Genomic DNA, 20195 nt, shown 5'->3' with positions numbered 1-20195 from the left:
CAGACAAGCAGTACCCATAACATGTTCAAACACACTTCATAGAATCACCAACTCATAGAATCATCAAATCACAGAATCAATAAGGTTGGAAAAGACCTCCAAGAGCACCTGGTCCAACCATACCACTACCACCAATGTCGCCCACCAAATCATGCCCCTGAGCACCACGTCCAACCTTTCCTTGAACACCCCCAGGGATGGTGACTCCACCACCTCCCTGGGCAGCCTGTTCTAAGGCCTGACCACCCTCTCCATGAAGAAATTCTTCCTGTACCTCCCCTGGTACAACCTGAGGCCATTTCCTCCCATCCTATCACTTGTCACCTGAGAAAGGAGACCAACACCTTCCTTGCTGCAGCCTCCTCAGGTAGCTGTAGAGAGCCATGAGGTCTCCTCTCAGCCTCTTCCCCAGACTAAACCCCAATACCCTCAGTCGCTCCTCGTAACTCTTGTTTTTCTACTCCCTTTGAAGAGTAAGAAGATTAGGATTTTCCCCAGAAAAGCTCTTGAGACGCATCAGTTCAAGAAGGGGAGAATTTCCTCCCTTTAGCTTCAGGAACAACACAAACGACACTCCTTGCCTCGGCGGTCAGGCAATACAGCTTCAAACAAAGCCCTTCCTCTGCCCTAAGAGCTCACACGGTCTGCTTTCATCCAGCTGAACACCACCTTGTTCAGAACAGCCCCGCAAAGGGGCAGCTTCGAAGATCTACAAGAAGAAACTCACTTTTTCCACAAAGTTACCACACCTCGGGAACCCCCGGAGCCAGCGCTCCTCCACGGCTACGCACACCACTTCCCCTTCCAGCTGCAGCCACAACGTCTCTGTCAGCAGCAACAGCTGCCTAGGGGAATACTAGAAGCTAGAGCTTCTAGGGGGAAGCTAGAACCAGGGTCTTTCCTGCTGGAGTAAAATTTAGCAATTTTTAAAGCACTTTAGCCCCAAATCTCCAAAGTGCACCCCAAGGTCTCAGCCCTGATATAGCTGAATATGTATTATATGGCTAAATATACATTATATAGCCTGATACAGATATTTTTGACCAACCCCCCCCTTCTCTCTGTTAAAGCAGGCTTATCAACACCTGCCATATCAAGACACCAGTTGTTACTTTCGAGCTAGATGAGCATGTGGAATTTTCCAGCAGCCACCACCCTGCTGCGCTCAGAGTATCCAAAACCAGCATTCGACCCCCTCTGCAGCAAAAACCCCAAAAGCCAGACTTTTACAAGTCTCTGCCCTCCTCCCACCACAATCCCGATCCCTTCCTTCCCCAGATTTAAGAGAGCGACCTGGTGATGGGCTGGGGGCTGCAGCCCTGACTCCGTTTCTCCTCTTCCCCCCCCCCCCCCGGCAGGGTTTGCCCCAGATTGCTGCTGGAAGGTGGTTTCCAAAAATACGCGTGCAATTTTTTCGTCGTAGCTGTGTGACTGCTGGGCTTTCTCCTCACACAAAACCTCAGCCCACCAGCCCAGCTGGGGTAGGTTTGGTGGAGAGGGAAGGAAAAAATAATAGAAAAAAATAGGGGGAAAGGGGAGAAAGCCTTCCTTGTTATTCAAAATAATCTCAAGACAAAAGCAATGTTCCCCAGCATTAAAGAACAAAAAAACGGCTGCCAACGCACTATTGTGCTTTATGATGGGGCTAATTATCCAAGGCACATAAAAAAATGTTATTACCCATAAAATCTCAGCATGTGGCCACCAGCAGCCGTAGCAGGCGTTTGGTCTGGTGTTGTTGCGTGAGCGGCTGCGGGAGGCAAGGAGCCGTCCGCCCTCTGTTCAAGTCAACACAGGTCACCTGCGTGCTTCCCAGAAAATCCCAAATTCCTCACCCTCGATGCCTGTGCATGCCTGCAAGCCTTCTGTATGGCACAATAGCCGCACGCACCCCCAGTGGTGCCAGCAACCAAGCCCTGTGCCTTCAGGCATTATGGAGCGGGGCTGGGAAGCAGCGCGAAAGCAAAGTGGGGTTTGGGGCTGAATCTTTTAAAGCAGCAAACCCAAGAGCTTCTGGGATAAAAGCAGCAAGGCAACTCAATTTCGCCAGTGAACCCAACGGAAAAAAGGAGTTTAGCTGGAACATGAGGGTAGGGAAAGGTCTGCAAAACCTGTGCACCAGGATAGAGGTGGCAATGCAAAAAGGGACGAGCAGGGCTGGTGCTGCTCATGTAGGGTCCCTGTGGCACACTGCCCGACGGTAGGCAGCATTAAAATGCAATTGCTGTTTTACAACCCGTGCAGTGCACCGAGACTTCCCAGGAAAGGAAAGAACCCCGTATCAACTGCTCCCACCTACGCACTCAGCGCTGATAAATCCCAGCCTTTACAGCCACTGCGGCGGGGAGGAAAGTTTTCAGCCAGCCGAAACTTGATTTGCACTGGTTTTACACGGCATCTTGTCCGGATGTTCCCCAACGAGATTTACAGCACCAAGCATAAACGCACCTCCTGACATTTTCCAGTTTGGTGTATTTAATCTCCCAGTTCAATAAAGTGGCCCCACAAACATGTTTGTATCTCCTGGCAGTGATATCCCAGGGCACCAGAACGCACTGCGCAGCGGAGAACCTAATGGCGTGTAATAATCTTTAGAGAACAAATGTTCCATTAAAAATGAATTTGGAAATTTCTACCTTAATACTATAAGAACCTTAAACTCATTTTCTTGCAACTATTAAATGAATTTAAGCCCCATATGCTCGCTACATCCACTACAATATTGTGCAAACAAAACCCCGAAGAGATATGGAAGAGACAGACTTCAGCACAGATTTGGCTCGAGTCAGTTAGAAAGCCATTTACTCCCTCTGTTATGAAAAATAAGATTACACCCAGTACATGACAAGTTGCTGCTGCATGCTGCCAACTATTACTGCTCCAGCCATTTACAGTAACTTAATTCAGTTGTTCAAAACTAAAATAAAATGTTAATGCTTCTAATAAGCTTACAGTCCTATTACTTCCATATTTCCAGGACCCTTATGGAGTCACTCCTTGGAGCACTAATAGGGCCAGAGCTTCCCAATGGGATAGGATGGGATGGTACCCACCTGGATGCAACATGTGTTTCTCATTTCACCTGCATGAAATCTGTGCTCTCCTGTCCTACCAGCAGCATGGCACAAGAAACCTCAGATCCTCCCCACCTGCCGACCACGTTCATCCACGTGCTGAAGCTGGAGGCAGTCATTGAAGCCCTTCAGAGCTGAGTAATCCCACGTAAAATGGTTGAGCTTAGAAGGAGCAGAGCTTTAACCCATCCATTTCATACTCCCCATGGTCACAACCACATGGACATGATATAGAGCTGTTCTGAGCTCGTGGATAATGGAGAACAGCCTGAGGAGCCCTCCCTCCTGCAGGAGGCCCTGTGGTCGCATCTCAGGAGGCTTGCGGCCAGGATATCGATGCACGTCCTGTTCACCCATCCAAACATCATGGTGAGCTTCTCCGTGGAAACACCCAGTATTTTAATGCCAAAACCACCCTGACTTGCTACCTGAGGCAAAGCTTTTCAAAGAAAGCCAACCTTACTAGTTATTTTTTAACATTAAGACAAAAGCAGATTTGCTGTAGACATTAATGAATTATGTTTAAACACAGTGTTTAATTCATCTGCCAGGAAACCGCATGGGTATTGCTCCCTAGAAGAGAGCTGCAGTGCAGAAGTAAAGGATCCTGGCAAAGGGATGGCTGATCTGAAGTGCCTTTGGGGTTGCCTCAAGTGTGCTGACACAGGATGGCACCTCTGTGAGCCCAAAGGAAATGTCGGGGTGCGGATAGAATGGTCGTGGCTTGACCATAGCCACCAGGCACCCAGCACGACAGCCTGGAGCAAGACCCAGAGACAGCTCAGACCTGCCCAGGGGCTCACTTGTTCGCTGCCAGGTCTATTTGTGCAGATCCAGCCTAGCAGGATATGGCCCACAGCCGAGCTCAGCAAGTGTACAGGTAAACACCATGCCCGAGGGTGTGCATACGCATGCAGGAACTGCTGTGGCAGCTCCGCATCCTGCCTCCAGCTCATCTCCACCCAATCTTTCACACAAATGAAAAAAATAAATATAAATAAGATATACCAAAAAACACACGTAAAACAAACAAATATATATATATACACATAAATATAAACAGGTTGCCCAGAGAAGCGGTGGATGCCCCATCCCTGGAGGTGTTCAAGGCCAGGTTGGATGGGGCACTGGGTGACCTGATCTAGTGGGTGGTGTCCCCATCCATGGCAGGGGGTTGGAACTGGATGGCCTTTAAGGTCCCTTCCAGCCCAAGCTATTCTATAATTCTGTGATAAATGCTGTTTCGCCCACGACCTGACTTTCAGTTGCTTATTTTGAATCAGATTCAGCGTTTTTCCCCCCTGCATTTCCATCTCCTCTGCACATCTCATGCCTCTCTGTGGTTCACAGTTCAGCTGCTGCCTTTCATAAAAGCCACCAAGATAGCCAAAAAAGCACACGGAACTTTCATATGCTTTCATAGCCCTCTTGAGCTTGTATCGGACAAATCTCCCTCATCTTCTGTAGCGCAGCTGTTTCCAGGTTGGCAACAAACCCAGTTCTTCCATGACTGTTCAATCTCAGACCATGCAAGAAGCCTTCAAGAGACCACTGTCCTGCCATCGCTGGCTGACATCTGCCAACAAATTCAATTGGAGTTGAAGGGGTACCCTGCCAGAAGGCCGCACCCATCTACCCAAGAGCACACGGAGAAGTCTAACCACAACCTAACCACAGTGAAACTTCGGTTCCTTCCCCCTCCCCACCCTCTCATGAGCAAAAAGCTGCCATCATTTTCATTTTCAGAGCTCAAGGCAAGTGTGATTTGGTATTCTTCAGGAGAGCTTTGGCTGGGAAACTGCTGCCTTTAAGGGAAAATCTCATGCTCAGGTCTACGGAGCCCTCCTAAGCCCTTCTGATGTCCCTCTAATAACGAAGGAGAAGGGGGTTAACGCATCAGCTGTGTTCGTTAAATGAATAGGGAGGGAAGCCGAGGAGATCCTCCACCACCTACAGCACGTGGTCTTACCTAGAGAGATGCCTGTGGTCCTCAGGCCAGCTTCATTTATTTGGATTTTGGGAGAGACTGAGCTCCATGAGCAGGGACCGAGCCAACCAGTGGGCAGTGCAGCTCTGATATTAATGGCCCTACCCACCCAACAAGCAGGCTAACAGCTTGATTATTAACAAAACCCAGCCCTCCTGTAAGGAAACCTTTGAAAAAAATCATCTCTTCTCTACCAGAAAGGTGACAGTGGCAAGAAAAAGAAAGCCCTGCATGGCAAGGGTTGCCCTTGTACCACCTTCTCCTTCTCCACTCGCCATTTTTTGAGCACATGGTGGCACATCGAGTGATGAATCCTGTGTCAGGCTGACAGATTTTGACATTTGCACATATCTCAAGGATGGAGGAGCATCACGGGCGGGCAGCAGAGCCAAAACGTGCGCGAGCCAGGCAGGAGAACGGCTCTGATGCAGCCCAATGCTTAGATAAAAGCTTTGCATCGCTGCTAGCCCAGCTCTGCTCCTGAGCTCATCCCACCTACCTCCTTCAAATATCTTCCTGACTCATGCGGAACACAGCCCCAGCAGCCTATTTTTACCTCCAAAAAGACGCCGAGAGCCTGCGAGTCAGCCAGGAGGCAGCACATCCAAATCCCAGCTGTCCACAGCTTGGGCTTGAAATCCCCAGACTCGGATTGATGCAAAGACCTTCCCCAAAATAAGGAATTTTCACCACCCTCCCCAAAACAGGGGGAGTTACTGGAAGATCAATCTTCTTACCACAAATCCCAATCCTAAATAAGTTTCGGAAAACTTGCATGTGAACAAGACATGCGGAAAGGACACTTTTATGAGGACTTCTGAGCAATGTGCTGGTTTTTCCCATGGTCGGTGTTGGTATCAGATCCTCTGAGGAGCCAGTGATTCACATCCTCAGCGAGCACCGTTTGGGCAGCAAACCACTAACCATATTCTATTTTTTTATTCTTTTTTATTTTTTTTTCCAAACCAAAAATCTTGCAGGGCAGGAAATGGACTCCTGACAAACACTTCCCACACCCTCTCTGGAAACTAGCTCCACCAAGACAGTCGAGGAAGGCTTGTGATCATCTGTGGGAGGTTACAGATGTGTTCAGACTGGGGAACTAGAGGGTCAACACTGGGCAGGAGCATTAAGGCTCTCCATCACACCTTTGGAACCAGCACCAGCCTTGGTCCTGACCCCCTGAGACCTGCACAACCTGCCCACCTCCGTGGCAAGGTCTCCCTGCACATCTCTTCTCGACCTCCATCTGCCTGGGATGCTGCAGAGAAATGCGGCCAGGCAGAGCTGCTCTTCCTTTGGTTAAAAAGGGAACGGTCAGTTAAAAAGGGAACGGTCAGTGTAAGCATTCCACATAATTATTACATTTTAAACAGCTTTTGCAGAGTTAATCTTCATTATAACTCCCTTGGACAGGCAGGTAACCCTGAGCAAGCACACTGCTGCAGCCAGAGTCATAAATACCCAGACACACAGATGCCAGCCTGAGGATTAAATTCCCCTGCTGATTTTTTATCCCTCCCTCCCCCCCGAGATGAAGCCCTGGCAAGCGGGGAAAGTCCGCCTCATTACTTGACAAGTTATGTGCTAGGGCCTTACAGAGGTGAGAAATCACAGCTCTCCCCACACAGAAGCTGGTACACGGTTTTCTGAAAAAAAAAAAGTCTCACGTGTGGTTTTTTTGCAAGAAAAGCTGAATTTCTGTGCCATTAACACTCAGCCGTGCCTTAATGGGCAGGCACAAATCCCCATTCTTCATACTCCTTATTAAAATATCCAGGATTTTGACCTTTTTTATTTTTGAAGTATTTTTTTGAGCAGATTTTGAAGCAAACGGACCATCTTCTGGGGCAGCCCTGCGCACAATGCAGACAGATGGCTGGTGTAGCAGCGTGCATTAGAAGTGATCAAGCACCCATCTCCTGGCCTGCTAATGCAATAAGACTCAGGAGCAAGACATAATAAACCCACCCCTGATTAGGTTTCCCTCTAAGCAGAACAGCGGTCGCTCTCCCTCATTTGTGTTTTCCACAGCTCCCTTTCACCACCAAGCTGTGGTCAGCCCCAAAAAGGTCAGTTTGGGGGCAAACCTGAGCCAAGTCGAAAAGCTGAGTGGTTTGAGGAACACTGATTCAAACTCATCAGGTATCACCCCAAGGCTCCCATGGCAGAGCTCTGTGTTGCTGGAGTTAAAGGGCTGCTTTATCCCACCCTGACACAGAGCATCCCACCTTCATGGGGGCAGGACATGCAGGGCTCTGTGCATCCCAGTGATGGAGCATCCCCACAGTGTTTTCATTTCATTTACTTCGGATTTCATAGAATCATTCAGGTTCAAAAAGCCCTCCAAGATCACCTGGTCCAACCATCCCCCTACCACCAATGTCACCCACTGAACCATGTCCCCAGGCACCACGTCCAACCTCTCCTTGAACACCCCCAGGGACGGTGACTCCACCACCTCCCTGGGCAGCCTGTTCCAACATTTTACAGCTCAGAGGTACCCACAGCACCCATATTCCTCTGGGTGCCTGGCTCATCCCTGCCCTATCCATTTCTCAAGCTCCCTTTCTCTGGGTCTCGTTTTGAAGAGGACAGGATGACATTCAAGGGCCAGACACCTGCAGATACCAGAGGAAGGACAGCTTTAAAAAACAGGAAACCCTTCTGCCTCTCCATTTTGGCAGGCAGAGGGACATTAATCCCTCAGCCCTGCCAGAGGCACGTTTGCACCCAGGCGCAGAGCGGCTCCTCGATCAATAAATTGTTGGCAGCAACAGGCACATCTGCCCCTGGGAAATGCTGCTGGCCATCTCAGCCCTCGCTGCGGTCCTTGAGGTCACAGTGTGAGACTGATTGAACTTCTACACCCCTCCCCAGGCTCTGCAGATGTGCAAAAGGAGAAGCAATGCAGTCCCTGGTCTGCTGGCAGCAGAACATCCCAAAAACCAAGACCCCACACCCCGATGCTCCTCACCTCCCCAGCATCACCTCTCTGCTCCCTGCTCTGCATTCAGACGGGACCAGGACCCAGAGCCGTTTCCAGCAAGGGCTCTTCTACCTGCAGCCAAGCCTCAGCCCCAGCCCTGCTGCAAACAGCTCTGCAGCTTATTTCTCTTGATTATTTAACCAGAGGCTTCCTGGCTTTGGTCTCGCCACCCACTGCAATAACGTGCAATTACCAGACTTGAAGGAAAAAAGAAAGAAAGGCAAGTGGCATCTCCTGCCAAGCCAGCACTGTCAAGATCTGCTCCTGTCTTTCAGCTCCCAAAATCACCAAATCTTCCCCTTGCCTCTCAGCACGGCTTTTCAGGCAGCTGCTTCTATACACAGGAGGTTTTACCCCAAAAGGCCACTTTTTATGCAGCTCATTTCACTCCCTGCCTTTCACCCACTGCTACTCAAGAGGTGGAAGTCAAAAAGGCAACGCTACCCTGAATTTCTGAAAGGTTACTTCAAACCCATCCTCATGTTCAGTGCAGACTGATGTAATTCTTGGAAACGCCAAAGATTGCAAGAGCCAGGCTTCAATTTCTTATTTTTTACTAAAAATTGAATTCTCTATTTTTACCAAAAGGGCTCCACTCATTCAGTTCCTCACCTTTGGAAACAGCTGAAGACATGGAAGGGGGATGTGCTAAAATAAAGGGACTGTCTAGAAGAAAACGTCTCCAGTAGGCAGGGCTGCTCTTGGTCTTCCAAAAGAAAGTCCCACGAGGTTACATCCACCTCCCTGTACCCACACTAATAATTAACCACCACCACTTTTCTTTGGAAATGTTGGGCAAAATGCCCTTCCCATTGCCACCTGCAGGGCAGAAGAAGTGAGCCAGGTGAAGCAGCCAGAGATCCAACCGCACCATCGGTACTGCTCCTCATTTAGATCCCATCAAATGAGACCTGGAGGCTCTGGGGGAAGCCAAAAAAGCCCCCGCAGTGGGGACAGATAAGGGGACATGCTAGCGGTGCTAGCTCAGGCCAGCAGGCACTGTGATCTCTTCCCAAACCTCCGAGCCATTTAACCCAGTGAGAATCGCTGGCATTTGCTGCCTTAGCTGGAAGGTGTCCATGCTGAGGGCACAGCTCGTTTTAACACCATCCTCCCAAGCCACCTCTAATTTTAGGCATATGCTGTTATTTAAGGCACATATTATGACCAGGGGAAGCTTGGGCAGCAGACACCTGCTCACAGGAGGATAAAGACAAGCAAAATGCCCCCAGTAACAGCCGCTGTCGAGGATTGCAAGCGCATCGCAAATACTTCAGCGATTTGGTACCGAGTGCCATCAGGAACGGGATTTGAGCCACTGCTCCCACTGAGGTCTGTCAAAGCAGCAACAACGTGGGTAGAAATAATTTAACGCTGCAGATCCTGCGTGCGGATGAGTTAATTGCAGTATTACTACAGAAAGACTCTTGCAAAAAATATTAATAAAGACAAATATCACACTCCCACCCCCAAATCCTTCTCTTTCAGGAAGGAGCCTGCCCAAGCAAGATGCTTATGCTCCATCACTGAGCACTGCTAGTGCTGCCCTGATTACTACACCCAGCTGAAAGGGATCAATATTAAAATCTTCAAAAAAATGAAAAAAAGAGGGGGCAAAACCCTTGAGGTTGGCCACCCTGATCCCTCCGGCACCACCGTGCTGCACCTCCCCAAACACAGCTCCTCCGTGCCAAGGTTGGGGCACCCACATCCAAGCACATCTTCCCTTTCAGAGCTTAAAGCTGTTTACTGAAAGGATTACGAGGGAGGAGCTGGAAAACTAGGAGGAAGCAGGGGGGAGACCATGCGCAACTCTTACGTAGGCAATAAATGCCCTGACACCCTGCTGGAGCAACCCTGCTGCTGTACAGGTGGGGAGGTCAAAGGGATTTCCTCTCTGCTACGGCCTTAAGCTCATTTTGGGCTATGTTGACCCTTGTCTGAAATTTTGCTTAAGGAGGCAGCCTGCAAAGCATGGTTTGGGTACAAGGACTGCTCGAGCAGCAGAAAGCTAAGCCGTGGTGCTTCAGCTCTGCAGTATACCTTGGCTGTATGGCCAGCTGTTTAAAAAAATAAAATAAAAAGGTCAATTCTGTTTTACTACGATTCCTCTCATTTCAAGTAAATAAAGTCTTAAAGAGCTAGATCTTTCAACACAAGAAAACAAAGAGCGATTTCTACACCGCCGTGGAGAAGAAAAAATTACATATCCGGCACAGTGGAGCACCACCAAAGAGGAACTAATGAGCAGGGCAGATCCAGCTAAACACAACATGATTTAGGCAACGTCCAAGCTGCCCTTAAAGCAAGACAAAGCATTAATTGGTTTGTGCTCATTCTGCCTTTGCAGCAAGAAGTTCAGCTGAGGACATTTGACGGCAGGAGCAAGCCACAAGGCCACCTGGACAAGCAGGCACCGGCGTGACCACTGGGAGGATTGTGCAAAACCCCACTGGAGCCCTGAGAAATTGGAAATTTCTCACCTCCAGATTGAAGGGGCTGATCAGATACCAGGCCAGATCATTAACCAAGGGCTACTTCTGCAGTTACCTCACCTTGTTTCCCAAGACGGAGAGTGAACTTAGCAAACACGTTATGAATTTGATGCACTAGCTGAATTCAGCTGTTAAAAGATGACAGAGGGAAGAGGAGATGTGTCCTGGGAAGCAAAGGATGAATTACTGGGAAGCAACCCATGAATTACTCCATCCCCCAAAAGGATGATAGGATTTGTGAAGGTGGGGTGTACTGGGTCTGGCTGGGATGTTAACTTTCCCTGCAGCAGCCCATACAGTGCTGCGCTCTGCACTTGGAGCTAGAACAGCAGTGGGATCACACCGGTGTTGTGTCTGCTGCTGAGAAGTGCTGGCACAGCATCAGGACTCTCTCTGACCCTCCTAGGGGGTGGGCAAAAAGTGAGAAAGAAACATCAGCAGGGCAGCTGACCTAACCCAACCAAAGGGATATTCCATACCATATGATGTCACACTCAGCAATAAAAGGTGGAAAAAGGAAGAAGAGGGGAGGGGTGGGCTCTCATTGCGAAAACGTCTGTCCTCCTCCCGAACACCGGCTACGTGCGTTGAGGCCCTGCTTCAAGGACGTGGTCAAGCATCGCTCATTTGTGGGAAGTAGAGAGTAATTTCTTTCCTCTGCACTTCCACATAGCCTTTACTTGTTTTGTTTAGTTATTCCCTTTCCCCCTCCCTCTTCCCCTTTCCCTTTTTTTCCCTTTAGTTGAATTGTTTAATTAATAATAATATTTCCTTAATTATATATATATATATTTTTTTTTTTTTCCCTCTTTAATTAAATCATCCTTATCTCAACCCGTGAGTTGTTCTTTCCTTTACTTCTTCCCCTCCTCATCTGAGGAGGGGGAGTGAGAGAGCGGTTGTGGTGTTCAACTGCCTAGCACGGTAAAACCACCACATGGGGTTACACCTGAATGGTCTCACACAGCCTCATTGCTCACCACGTATCACCTCATCTTATCTGCACGGCTTCTTTAACCTGACTCATCCTGGGTGAACAAAGAGCCCTGCCCAAAGGGAGCAGATGTAGTGCAGGCATTGCAGGAGGCTTCTGAACCACCAGGTCAGGAGCCACAGCTGGTTCTGCCCAAAGCAGCTGCTTTGCTTCTGCACTGGATCGCTCCCTGAGCTGTACAAACCCAGCCCCTGATCCAGGATGACAGCATTCACCGCCCTGAGAAAAGGCAAGAAAGAGTGAGAAATTCAACCAACCCAAACAAATTGGTAATTAAGGTCTTAGGAGGGAAAAAAAAAAAAAGGAAAGGAGAAAAACTGACTACAGGTTGGTAACAACCTGCCCCTTTTGGTCAATGAACCACAGCTGAGGTAATGGACCTTGGTATTCCCTGAAGCGTGCACAAATACAGATATTTAATAGGTTCTGCAACCCTGCTGCAGATCACTAACCATAGCCCAGGGTCCATGCTTTTGGTACCACTGATTTTAGGGACAAAGAAGTACAGGCCTTACTGGAAAAAAGATGTTGGAACTTGTTGTAAAGGGGAAAAAGAATCTCAAGAAATGGCACCACAGGTATTCAGAAGAGTTAAAAGGAAACTGATAAAAAAGCACAAACAGAAGAGAAGGCACAAAGCTAATTCCATCACGGCCTTATTGGTTCTGTAAATGCATTAATGAAAGCAAACAAAGTGTAGGTCTGTTAATCAGCAGGAAGGAGAGCAGAGTACATAACAAGACGCCCTGCTCAAAGCCTTCCCTGCTTTGTACTTAAGCACCCAGGGATGACTGTCATCAAGAATTGATCTCTCTTAAAACCCTCAAATCTTTTCTTCCCAATCCGTTCTTCGCTTGGGTCCCCTTGTTAAAAGTGCTTTTCTAAAGGTTAACTGGAAAGGGATCTTTAGTTATTCCTTAGTCCTGTCTTCAGGATAAGGGGGCCAATTCTGCCACAGTGGCTGTGCAGAGGTAGAACCTGCTGGGGAGACCACAGCCACTCATTGCTCACGTTTGTGCCACCATTCATTTATCATTGACTTTTATGAGCCCCCATTTAAAGCCGTAACAGTTCATCTTTAACTCTCATTGAGAAGCAGATAGCAAGTTTTTTGCCAAAAGGACAGAAAACACCAAGAAGCAGAACCCCAAGATCCTCCAGCACTGGGAGCTGTGCCCATCCGTGACACGGCCGCTAAGGATAACCTCCCTCGCTCCAGCAAAGGGCTGGAGAAGGAAGCCAGCAGTCAGGATTTCAGGCCAAGAACCTGAAATTGAGGTGCTGTCAACGGGTGGGGGATGACTCAGCCTTGCAGAAACAGAAGGGGTGAGGGAAAAGGACAGAACGAAAGATAATCAGACACATGCCTGAGTCACTGGGAAGATAAGGAGGGAGAGAAACAGGAAAGAGGTGGAAGGGCAGATATTTTTTTTAAAAAAAGTATTCTTTTTTTGAGATTTTCCTAGCAAGGGGTAGGTGGGAAGCAGAAAGAGAAGAGCTGGGGAGAGCAGGTGATGCTCCCTCCATCAATCAGTGCATCAGGAATGGGGAACATGCCAAGGGAACGGGGATGGGGAGAAGCCAAGGATCAGCTGAGAGATGGGATGTGTGCTTGCCCTTTTACCACCGGGCCCAACGTGCCAGAAAAGCAACCCAGCCATGGGGTGGCCCATCCAAAACAGCACAAGATCGGAAAGGGGAGAGGACACCACTCCCTGAAGTGGCTGCTCCAGCCCCCGGCTGGTACTGCTCACCGTGCCCGTTGCAGTAATAGATCCACTTCTCTCTGTTCTGCGTGGGGGTGGTGGACTTTTTCATAATAGCTTTCTCCACAATGGCACTGGGATCTTGCCTCGGCCCTTTCTTCAGAGTCCGTGAGCTCTTCCTGACACTGCAAACCACGATAACTACCAGGACCAGCAGCAGGAAGAGGACAATCATCCAGGGCAAGTGTTCATTGATATCGAAGTGCTGGTGGACGTTCTGTGGCCCTCTCCGGGGCGGCCTGTAGGGCATGCTGGACTTCTCGCCCCCCGCCATCTCCAAGGCCGGCTGCTTCTCCAGAGCTTGGCTGGCGTGCTTGTGCCGGTAGCTCTGTGCCTGGCCGGCAGTGCCGGTGCCCACCAGGCTCCCTCGGGCACCCCCGGTCTCGTTGGCCAAGGTCTGGTTGTAGTCACTCATCGGCCCCGTTGCACCATAGGCCGCGGGTGGAGGAGAGGGAGCCAGGTCGGGAACTGAAGAGTTCAGACCTGCAGGAGGAGAGGAGAGCTCAGTGTCACGGCACTGGGGAGGTGACATGGAGTCACAGCATGGCCTGAAACCCCTCCAAGCATCTGCGCGGCCTGCAGGCCTAAGCCCTGCACCAGGCAGCTAGAGAGGGAAAGCCAGACATTAATTTCACCTCTGTATCAGATTACTACCAAGTCAGGTTTGAGATAAAATCGACCTGGTTAACACCTAGTAGCAACTCCTTAACAAAAAGGAGCTATCAGAAGCACATTGGCAGTCTGTGTTTGACCCAAATTCAGCATTTCTTAGAAAACCTGCAACTTTGGGGCAGTTGGCTTTCTTTCCCTAGCTTTACACTGATATTATTTTTTTTTTATTATATTTTTAGCTTTACACTGATGATGGAAAACTTTTTCATATGTGATTCTAGCCCAAATACTACTAGCTTTACATCCATCAAGGAAAACTTGATATTTGGGCTAGAAACACACAAATCCAGAGGCTTAGTATCTCTCAACCAAGTCTTGTCAAAGGAGCACAAACATTTTATCAGTACTGCCATCAAGCGTGGACGCATCAACTCCAAACCAGGTTTCTGAAGTGACTGAGATAACCCAACTTCATCCTAAGAGCCACTTTCCACTTTTATTGAGTTTTCTTATCAACAAGCAGCTCCTGGTGAGAAGAGGAAGGGTGCTACAGCATGAATTAGAGCCTGCTCTGGAAACTTGGATGTGAAGATCGTGTCTCATCCCAGCTGAGCCAGAGCATGGGTGTAACCATCTGCAATGTGAGAAGCCAAACCGCTCTGACCAGGATACAAACATGGAAAACACTAACTTTTATCTGCTCGTCTACGGTCGATATCAAAGTTCAGGGAACACCCTCCCTTCCTCTCCCAGGGAGACACCAACGTCATATCAGGCTTCTCATTTGTTAGGTCCAAGTAGCCCTGCAGCCTACAACTGTCAGCACCTCCCTGCAACTGCATTTACTGGTTCAAGTGTAAAGGCCATAAGAAATTGCCTTTTGCTGTTAAAATACCCCATTTTGGACACTATTAGGGAGTGCTGTACAGCAGCTCACACAGAACCCCGTAACACCCAGCCATAGCTGAAGCATCTCTGCTAAACCCTGCCCATGGGTTCTCCACCTGGTCTCCTACCCCAGTACAGTCTCCCAACAAGGAGTGTGATACATCATTTACAATTAAGTGAGAGAATGGGGAATTCAAGCTAGTTTTCCCCAACAGTGATAATTAACGGAAGCCTTGGAGGTTAAAGAAAAAATTAGTAGCACAGCTTAGGTGCAGTTTTGGCAATGGACCCCATTCAAGCCAGAATGATACAATGGTACAATGCAGGGCAAAATGTAGCAGGGAAAGCATGGACATAGAGGCAGGAAACCTATCAGGACACCCATCAAACCCATCCAGAGATCCAACAAACACATCAGTGTGGTGGAGAGAAGCTCCCCTCTCCCCTCAGGGCTTTGCTGCCGGCCCCTGCTCAGGTTTGCCACAAACACACCAAGACTTGTGCCAGCACAACACGTGGATGGGGAGAGCAGCTGGGGAACACGATGTCCTCTTAATCCAAACACTAGGACAGCCAGAAGTCCAATCAGGAGAAAAGTCTCGGGGAAAACATTATTAAGTGTGGTTTATTAAGCATGGTTTAACACAAGCAATGGCAACCTGATGTACTCCAGAGCCGTGTCCTGGCCAAAAAAGCAAAAGCACCATCTGCACTCGAGACCAGGTTGCCCTCCAACAGCCTAAAAACAGTCGTGACCGAGGCAGGAATGAGAACTCATGGCCAAAAACACAGCTGTGCTTCAGTGGTGTGCATTACCTTTGGGAAGATGAGCAGTCGGTGGAGCCTTGTAGGTCTCTCCACCCGCTTCTGCGTCCGACGAAGCCAAAGACGTGCTCGGCAGAGACGCTGGAGAACCACAGACGTTGTCGCTTTCCTTTGTCCCTGGCTTGACCACCACCATGTTCTTCCCGAAGCAGTCCGTGTAGGTTTTGCACTTCATCACGCTAGAAGGCACATCAGAAAAAGTACCACGAGGGCATGGCTTGCACCTCACGTCTTCCGTCTCGGTTCCTTTCTTGCGGACGCCCCAGCCGACCGGGCACACCGTGTAAGGGACGCAGGTATCGTTCGTCTGAAACGTACCCGACAGGCAAGTGCACTCGCGGTCGGTCAAGGCAGTACAATGGGTTTTCTCAATCATTGGCAGTTCGCAGGGTTTTCTGCAAGGGTGGCATCGCTCTATGCCGTTCTCGTGCTTCGTAAAAGTCCCGTCCGGACATGGGCTGCACTCCCTTAAGGTGCTCTTTGTGCAGTGCTTGGACACGTAGGTTCCCGCGGGACACTTGTCACAGATCAGCTCCTGGTTGGTGGCACGGTCGAGGTGGCGGTACTTGCCGGCAGAGAGGCTGATGGCATTCTGTTCGGAGGTCAGCTGGGGCTGAGCGCCGGCGCTGCCGAGGAACACGAGCAACTGAAAGACAGAGGCAAAGCGTTAGCACACCCGGTGCCAAATTCCTTCTGGAGAGCCAGCCCGGGACAGGGCCACCGGGGACATCCCAGGGCAGCAGGACCACGGGGGAGGTTTTGCCCTCGCAAGGCTGAGAGGTCCCAGCAGTGCCCAGGCATTTGCCAAGGCGGCAAAAACCACGCAGGTGGTGGCTCTGACCTGCGGGACTTCCTTCCTCTGTGTTAACCTGTGGTTGCTCAGTTATTTGCCTTTTAAAATAAGGCAAAACAGGATGAAATCTGGGCTGGCGCGCGGTACCGGTTGTGTTCTCAGCCCCTCTCACACCTCTGTGCAAGGGTAAGGTTTGCTTCAGGGGCTCTGCTTCAAGCCTCCCACATCCGAATCCACTCGAAACCAGATTTATTTGCAACAGGAGAGGGAAAAACGACGCTAGTCCTAAGCTGTTTCAGGGGCTCCGCTGTAACTTAGTTCCTCATTGCATCAGACACAGGTAAAAGGTCTCACATTTTTACAAACTGAACGCACCCAGCTGGGTTTGGCTAGATGATGGCTACGGATCTGTTCACCTCCACCTATTTCTAGCTCCATGATTTTATTCCCTTCGGTCCTTTGCGTCAGTACCACGGGGCTGCTCCTTCCCCGGGAGAAGCCCTCTCTCTAGCAGGGCCTCCGCTTCCACCTGGGAGACCTCTGGACCACGGAGAAGCATCGGTTAGGCCAGCAGAAATAACGCACGGAGAACAAAAGGCCGCTCAAGAAGAGCTGCCACAAGCTCATCCAGCATGCAAAGCAGCTGGAAACGCATTTCCAAACAGCAGCAGGCTGAGTTCAGAGGGAAGAGGACTGAGCTACCGTTACAGCGGGTTTCCAAAGGTGATTTCTTACGCTGAGGTGGGAAGACCACCAACCCTAACGCTTTACAACCGAGCAGCAGGGGACATAAATCACCTTGCTAGGCTACGTGGGACCTTGCTGTTGCTCTGCTACATATCCTGGGCTATCAGCCAGCAAGAAGATATTTATAATTAAAAAAAAAGAAAAGCCTCCGACAACATGACTCTGCAGAACACACATCGCAGCAGAGCTGCAAGCTGCGCCGCGTCATTTTTGGTGCAGTCTCTTGCTTCCTGGAAAACACATGCTCTGGCAGTGCATTTCTGTTTCACCTGCTAAATAATTTATGGCCGAGGATTTGTACAAAACACTTCAAGTCTTTTTTTTTTTGCCCTCCCTCCTGAAGTGGCAATTACAGAGGCGGCAGCAGCAGACAAGCCTGCAGGAGTTGACAAGGATCCTGCGGTGGCCAGGCCAATTACAGCACGTCAAATTAAAACAACAACAACAAAAAAAGCGAGAGGCTGCTCTGGCAGGCTCTAACGGCTCACCCGATGCATGTCCCACCCCCCCCTACCGCAAGACACGATTTCACGAAGCGCTCGGCTCGCGCTACAGACACCTGCCACCCGTAATCTCCCTGACGCAACCGCGAATTAGCAAACCAGAAGCAACAGGATCCGGCCTCCCCGGGGCTCACCGGTGCCCTACGTGGGGGACACAAGCCCATACCAGACCCCGGGGGGGGTGAGGGGGCATCGGGAGGTGCTGGACCGAGGGGGCTCTGGTGCATGTGCAGTGGCAGGGGAAGGCTTTGCAGCCTCGAGCATCCATGCGGGTGTCGTGCTACTGGGATTGGTGCTACTGGTCCCTAAAAATAACCTGCTGCTGGGAGCGTGCGGCTGGCAGCGCTCGCGGCACCACGAGCACCAGCTGGGAGCAGGGGGATGTCTCCACCTGGGAGGATGGCTGCCACTCGGACCCACCACAAGCACCAGAAGAATGGAGCGGGGTCTCCTTAGCTGCTGGATTCCAGTTCATTACTCCAGCAGCAAAGTGTACAGGGCAAGGAAAAAAAAAAAAAAAAAAAAAACACACAAAAAAGCGTCGGTGCAAGATGACCCAGGTACAACCAGATTCCAACGCACCTGGGTTTGGTGCTGCTCCTCACGCCTGCAGAACATCCCCAGCCCAGTGCCCACATCCCTTCCCTGCTGCCCAAACCCCTTCCAGTGCATCGAGGACTTCAGCTGGGGAATGGGTTTAGATGAGGGAGCCCCTGAGCTTGGCTATGAGTCCCGAGCCCCAGAGCTGGCAGCTGGTGCAGCCATGACCCATCTTACTGCCAGCAGCCCGATGATGCAGCCGGCACCTACGCAGCACCGCCATCATCACCCTCTTCAAGCTGCAGCCATACGTCGGGTGGACCCGATGAGCAATTTGCACGGACAATAGTTTGTAGGGAGCTACCCGCCTCCCAACCACACGTACGTGGGATGCGGCAGGGAACAGGCCAGCCCGTGCAGGAGCAATATCTGCTCCTCGGCCCTGCGAGGCTGCCAGCAGAAAGACAGAAAGTTGGCGAGAAAACGAGCATTTGGGTCCGAAACGGAGCGGTCGCGGCCTGGGTTGTGCATGGTGCCGCCCGTTGCTGCCAGCACCGCTGGGGGGGGAGCAGGGCACCGGTAAGCTTCGCAGCCATGCAATGCATTCAGCAAAAAAATAAAAAGAATAAAGAAAAAGCAACTAAAGGCAGCTAAACACAGCATATGTGACACTGGTAGAGAGGAGCCGGAGCACAGGCACAGAGCTGTAGGTGAGCAGGGACTGGCAGTGCCGAGCTGATAACCTGGAAACTGTTTCCGAGTGAAAATAACAGAATTTCCTGAATTGCTCGAAATCGCAGCTGGCCCACACTCTCCATGGCAATGCCTCAGCCCAGGTCGGGCTGCACAGCTCCCCTTCCCCGAAGGTCAGCTACACTCTCTGCGGAGCACCTCCGGGAAGGCATTTGCAACACTGGAGGAGGAAAAACAAACAAACAACCCCCCCCCAAATGCCAGTAAACAGACCCAGAAGTTTGACGGCAACTTTACAGAGATGAGCAACCCGCCTCCTGCCCTGCGCTCCGTGGACACGATCATGTTACTGACTCCGAAAAAGCCACCTGGGGCGAGGGGCTTGGGGAAGAAGGAAGCAAGTTTTCATTTCTTTAAGGGCGCTGAGTTATTTCAGCTAGCTTGGGGTTTAATGAAACCAAGAGCCTAGGGCTTGGTCGACTCAGCAGCCCCCTTGCCACAGCAGGAGAGTGCAAAGGCGACAGGGGAAAATGCCAAAACAGCAGCACAGGCGCCTGGTCCCCGCAAAGGGGAACTCGGCAGCTCTTCCAGCAGCACACACCAGCCAAGAATCGCTGGCTGCAGCAAGCCCACTAAAGGCAAACGAAGCCCCCACAGCCCCCTGACCACTCGAGATGCACTTAGCAAACACCAATCCAGGCGGCAGCCACGGGAGCATCCCATCCACGACCTTGCCAGCAAACGGGAATTTTGTTCCACAGCTCATCTGGTCGCAGACCCGCACACGTCCAGGTTGAGGATGTGCATGCACGAGCAACGCTTCCCTGCATGTTTGGATCCTTACCTTCATTCTGGGGGCCCACTCCGCTTGTACTTACCCATGTAGTTGGACCCGTTTGATTTTTCCCCGGGGAAAAATCAGGTCCTGGGGGGACCCCGACACCGCCAAAGTTTTGCTTTGCGTTCCAAGGGGCGATGCCACTCCCCGTGCAAGTCTCACCCCGCTGCGGCTGCCCGGCGTTTCCCCGGTCCCCGCAGCAGCTCGCTAGGACCCACCTGGAGCCCAGCAGGAGCGGCCGCGGCGCTGCTTACACAACCGAGCCGCAGCATGGACCCGCCGCCCCAAAAATCCCTCTGTCTCTCTCTGTCCCCGAAATGACAGCGTTTCGCCCCAAAGCGCCGCTTTGCCTAGGTCCTACGTGGGATGGCAAAACGGGGCGGCTGGGGGAGCTCGGCCTCTCTGCCAAAGCAGGGGGGCAATAATAAATAAATAAATAAAGGATGATGGA

The 20195-nt window shown here is 50.6% G+C and overlaps 1 protein-coding gene across 5 annotated transcripts in view; it reads right to left on the bottom strand.

Moving 5' to 3' along the window:
• The window catches only part of LOC118157150 (tumor necrosis factor receptor superfamily member 21-like), a 31222-nt gene extending 11191 nt beyond the window's left edge, over positions 1–20031 (bottom strand). For 2 of the 5 annotated variants that reach the window (XM_035311400.1, XM_035311404.1), the window contains exons 1-3: positions 19963–20031; positions 15622–16276; positions 13294–13788 (exon numbers count right to left, since the gene is read on the bottom strand). In XM_035311400.1, the coding sequence (XP_035167291.1) occupies positions 13294–13788; positions 15622–16276; positions 19963–20016 (1204 nt within the window). In that variant the 5' untranslated portion in view covers positions 20017–20031. Of the gene's footprint in view, positions 1–13293; positions 13789–15621; positions 16277–17658; positions 17683–18255; positions 18295–19750; positions 19772–19962 lie in introns of those variants that run through there. The other 3 variants (XM_035311403.1, XM_035311401.1, XM_035311402.1) reach the window with 3 other exon arrangements.
• Positions 20032–20195: the final 164 nt, after the last annotated feature.

The sequence above is a fragment of the Oxyura jamaicensis genome, assembly GCF_011077185.1.
Source record: "Oxyura jamaicensis isolate SHBP4307 breed ruddy duck chromosome 3 unlocalized genomic scaffold, BPBGC_Ojam_1.0 oxy3_random_OJ106475, whole genome shotgun sequence".
In the NCBI taxonomy this organism is placed as follows: Eukaryota; Metazoa; Chordata; class Aves; order Anseriformes; family Anatidae; genus Oxyura; species Oxyura jamaicensis.
This window is presented reverse-complemented; position numbering and strand designations above follow the sequence as displayed.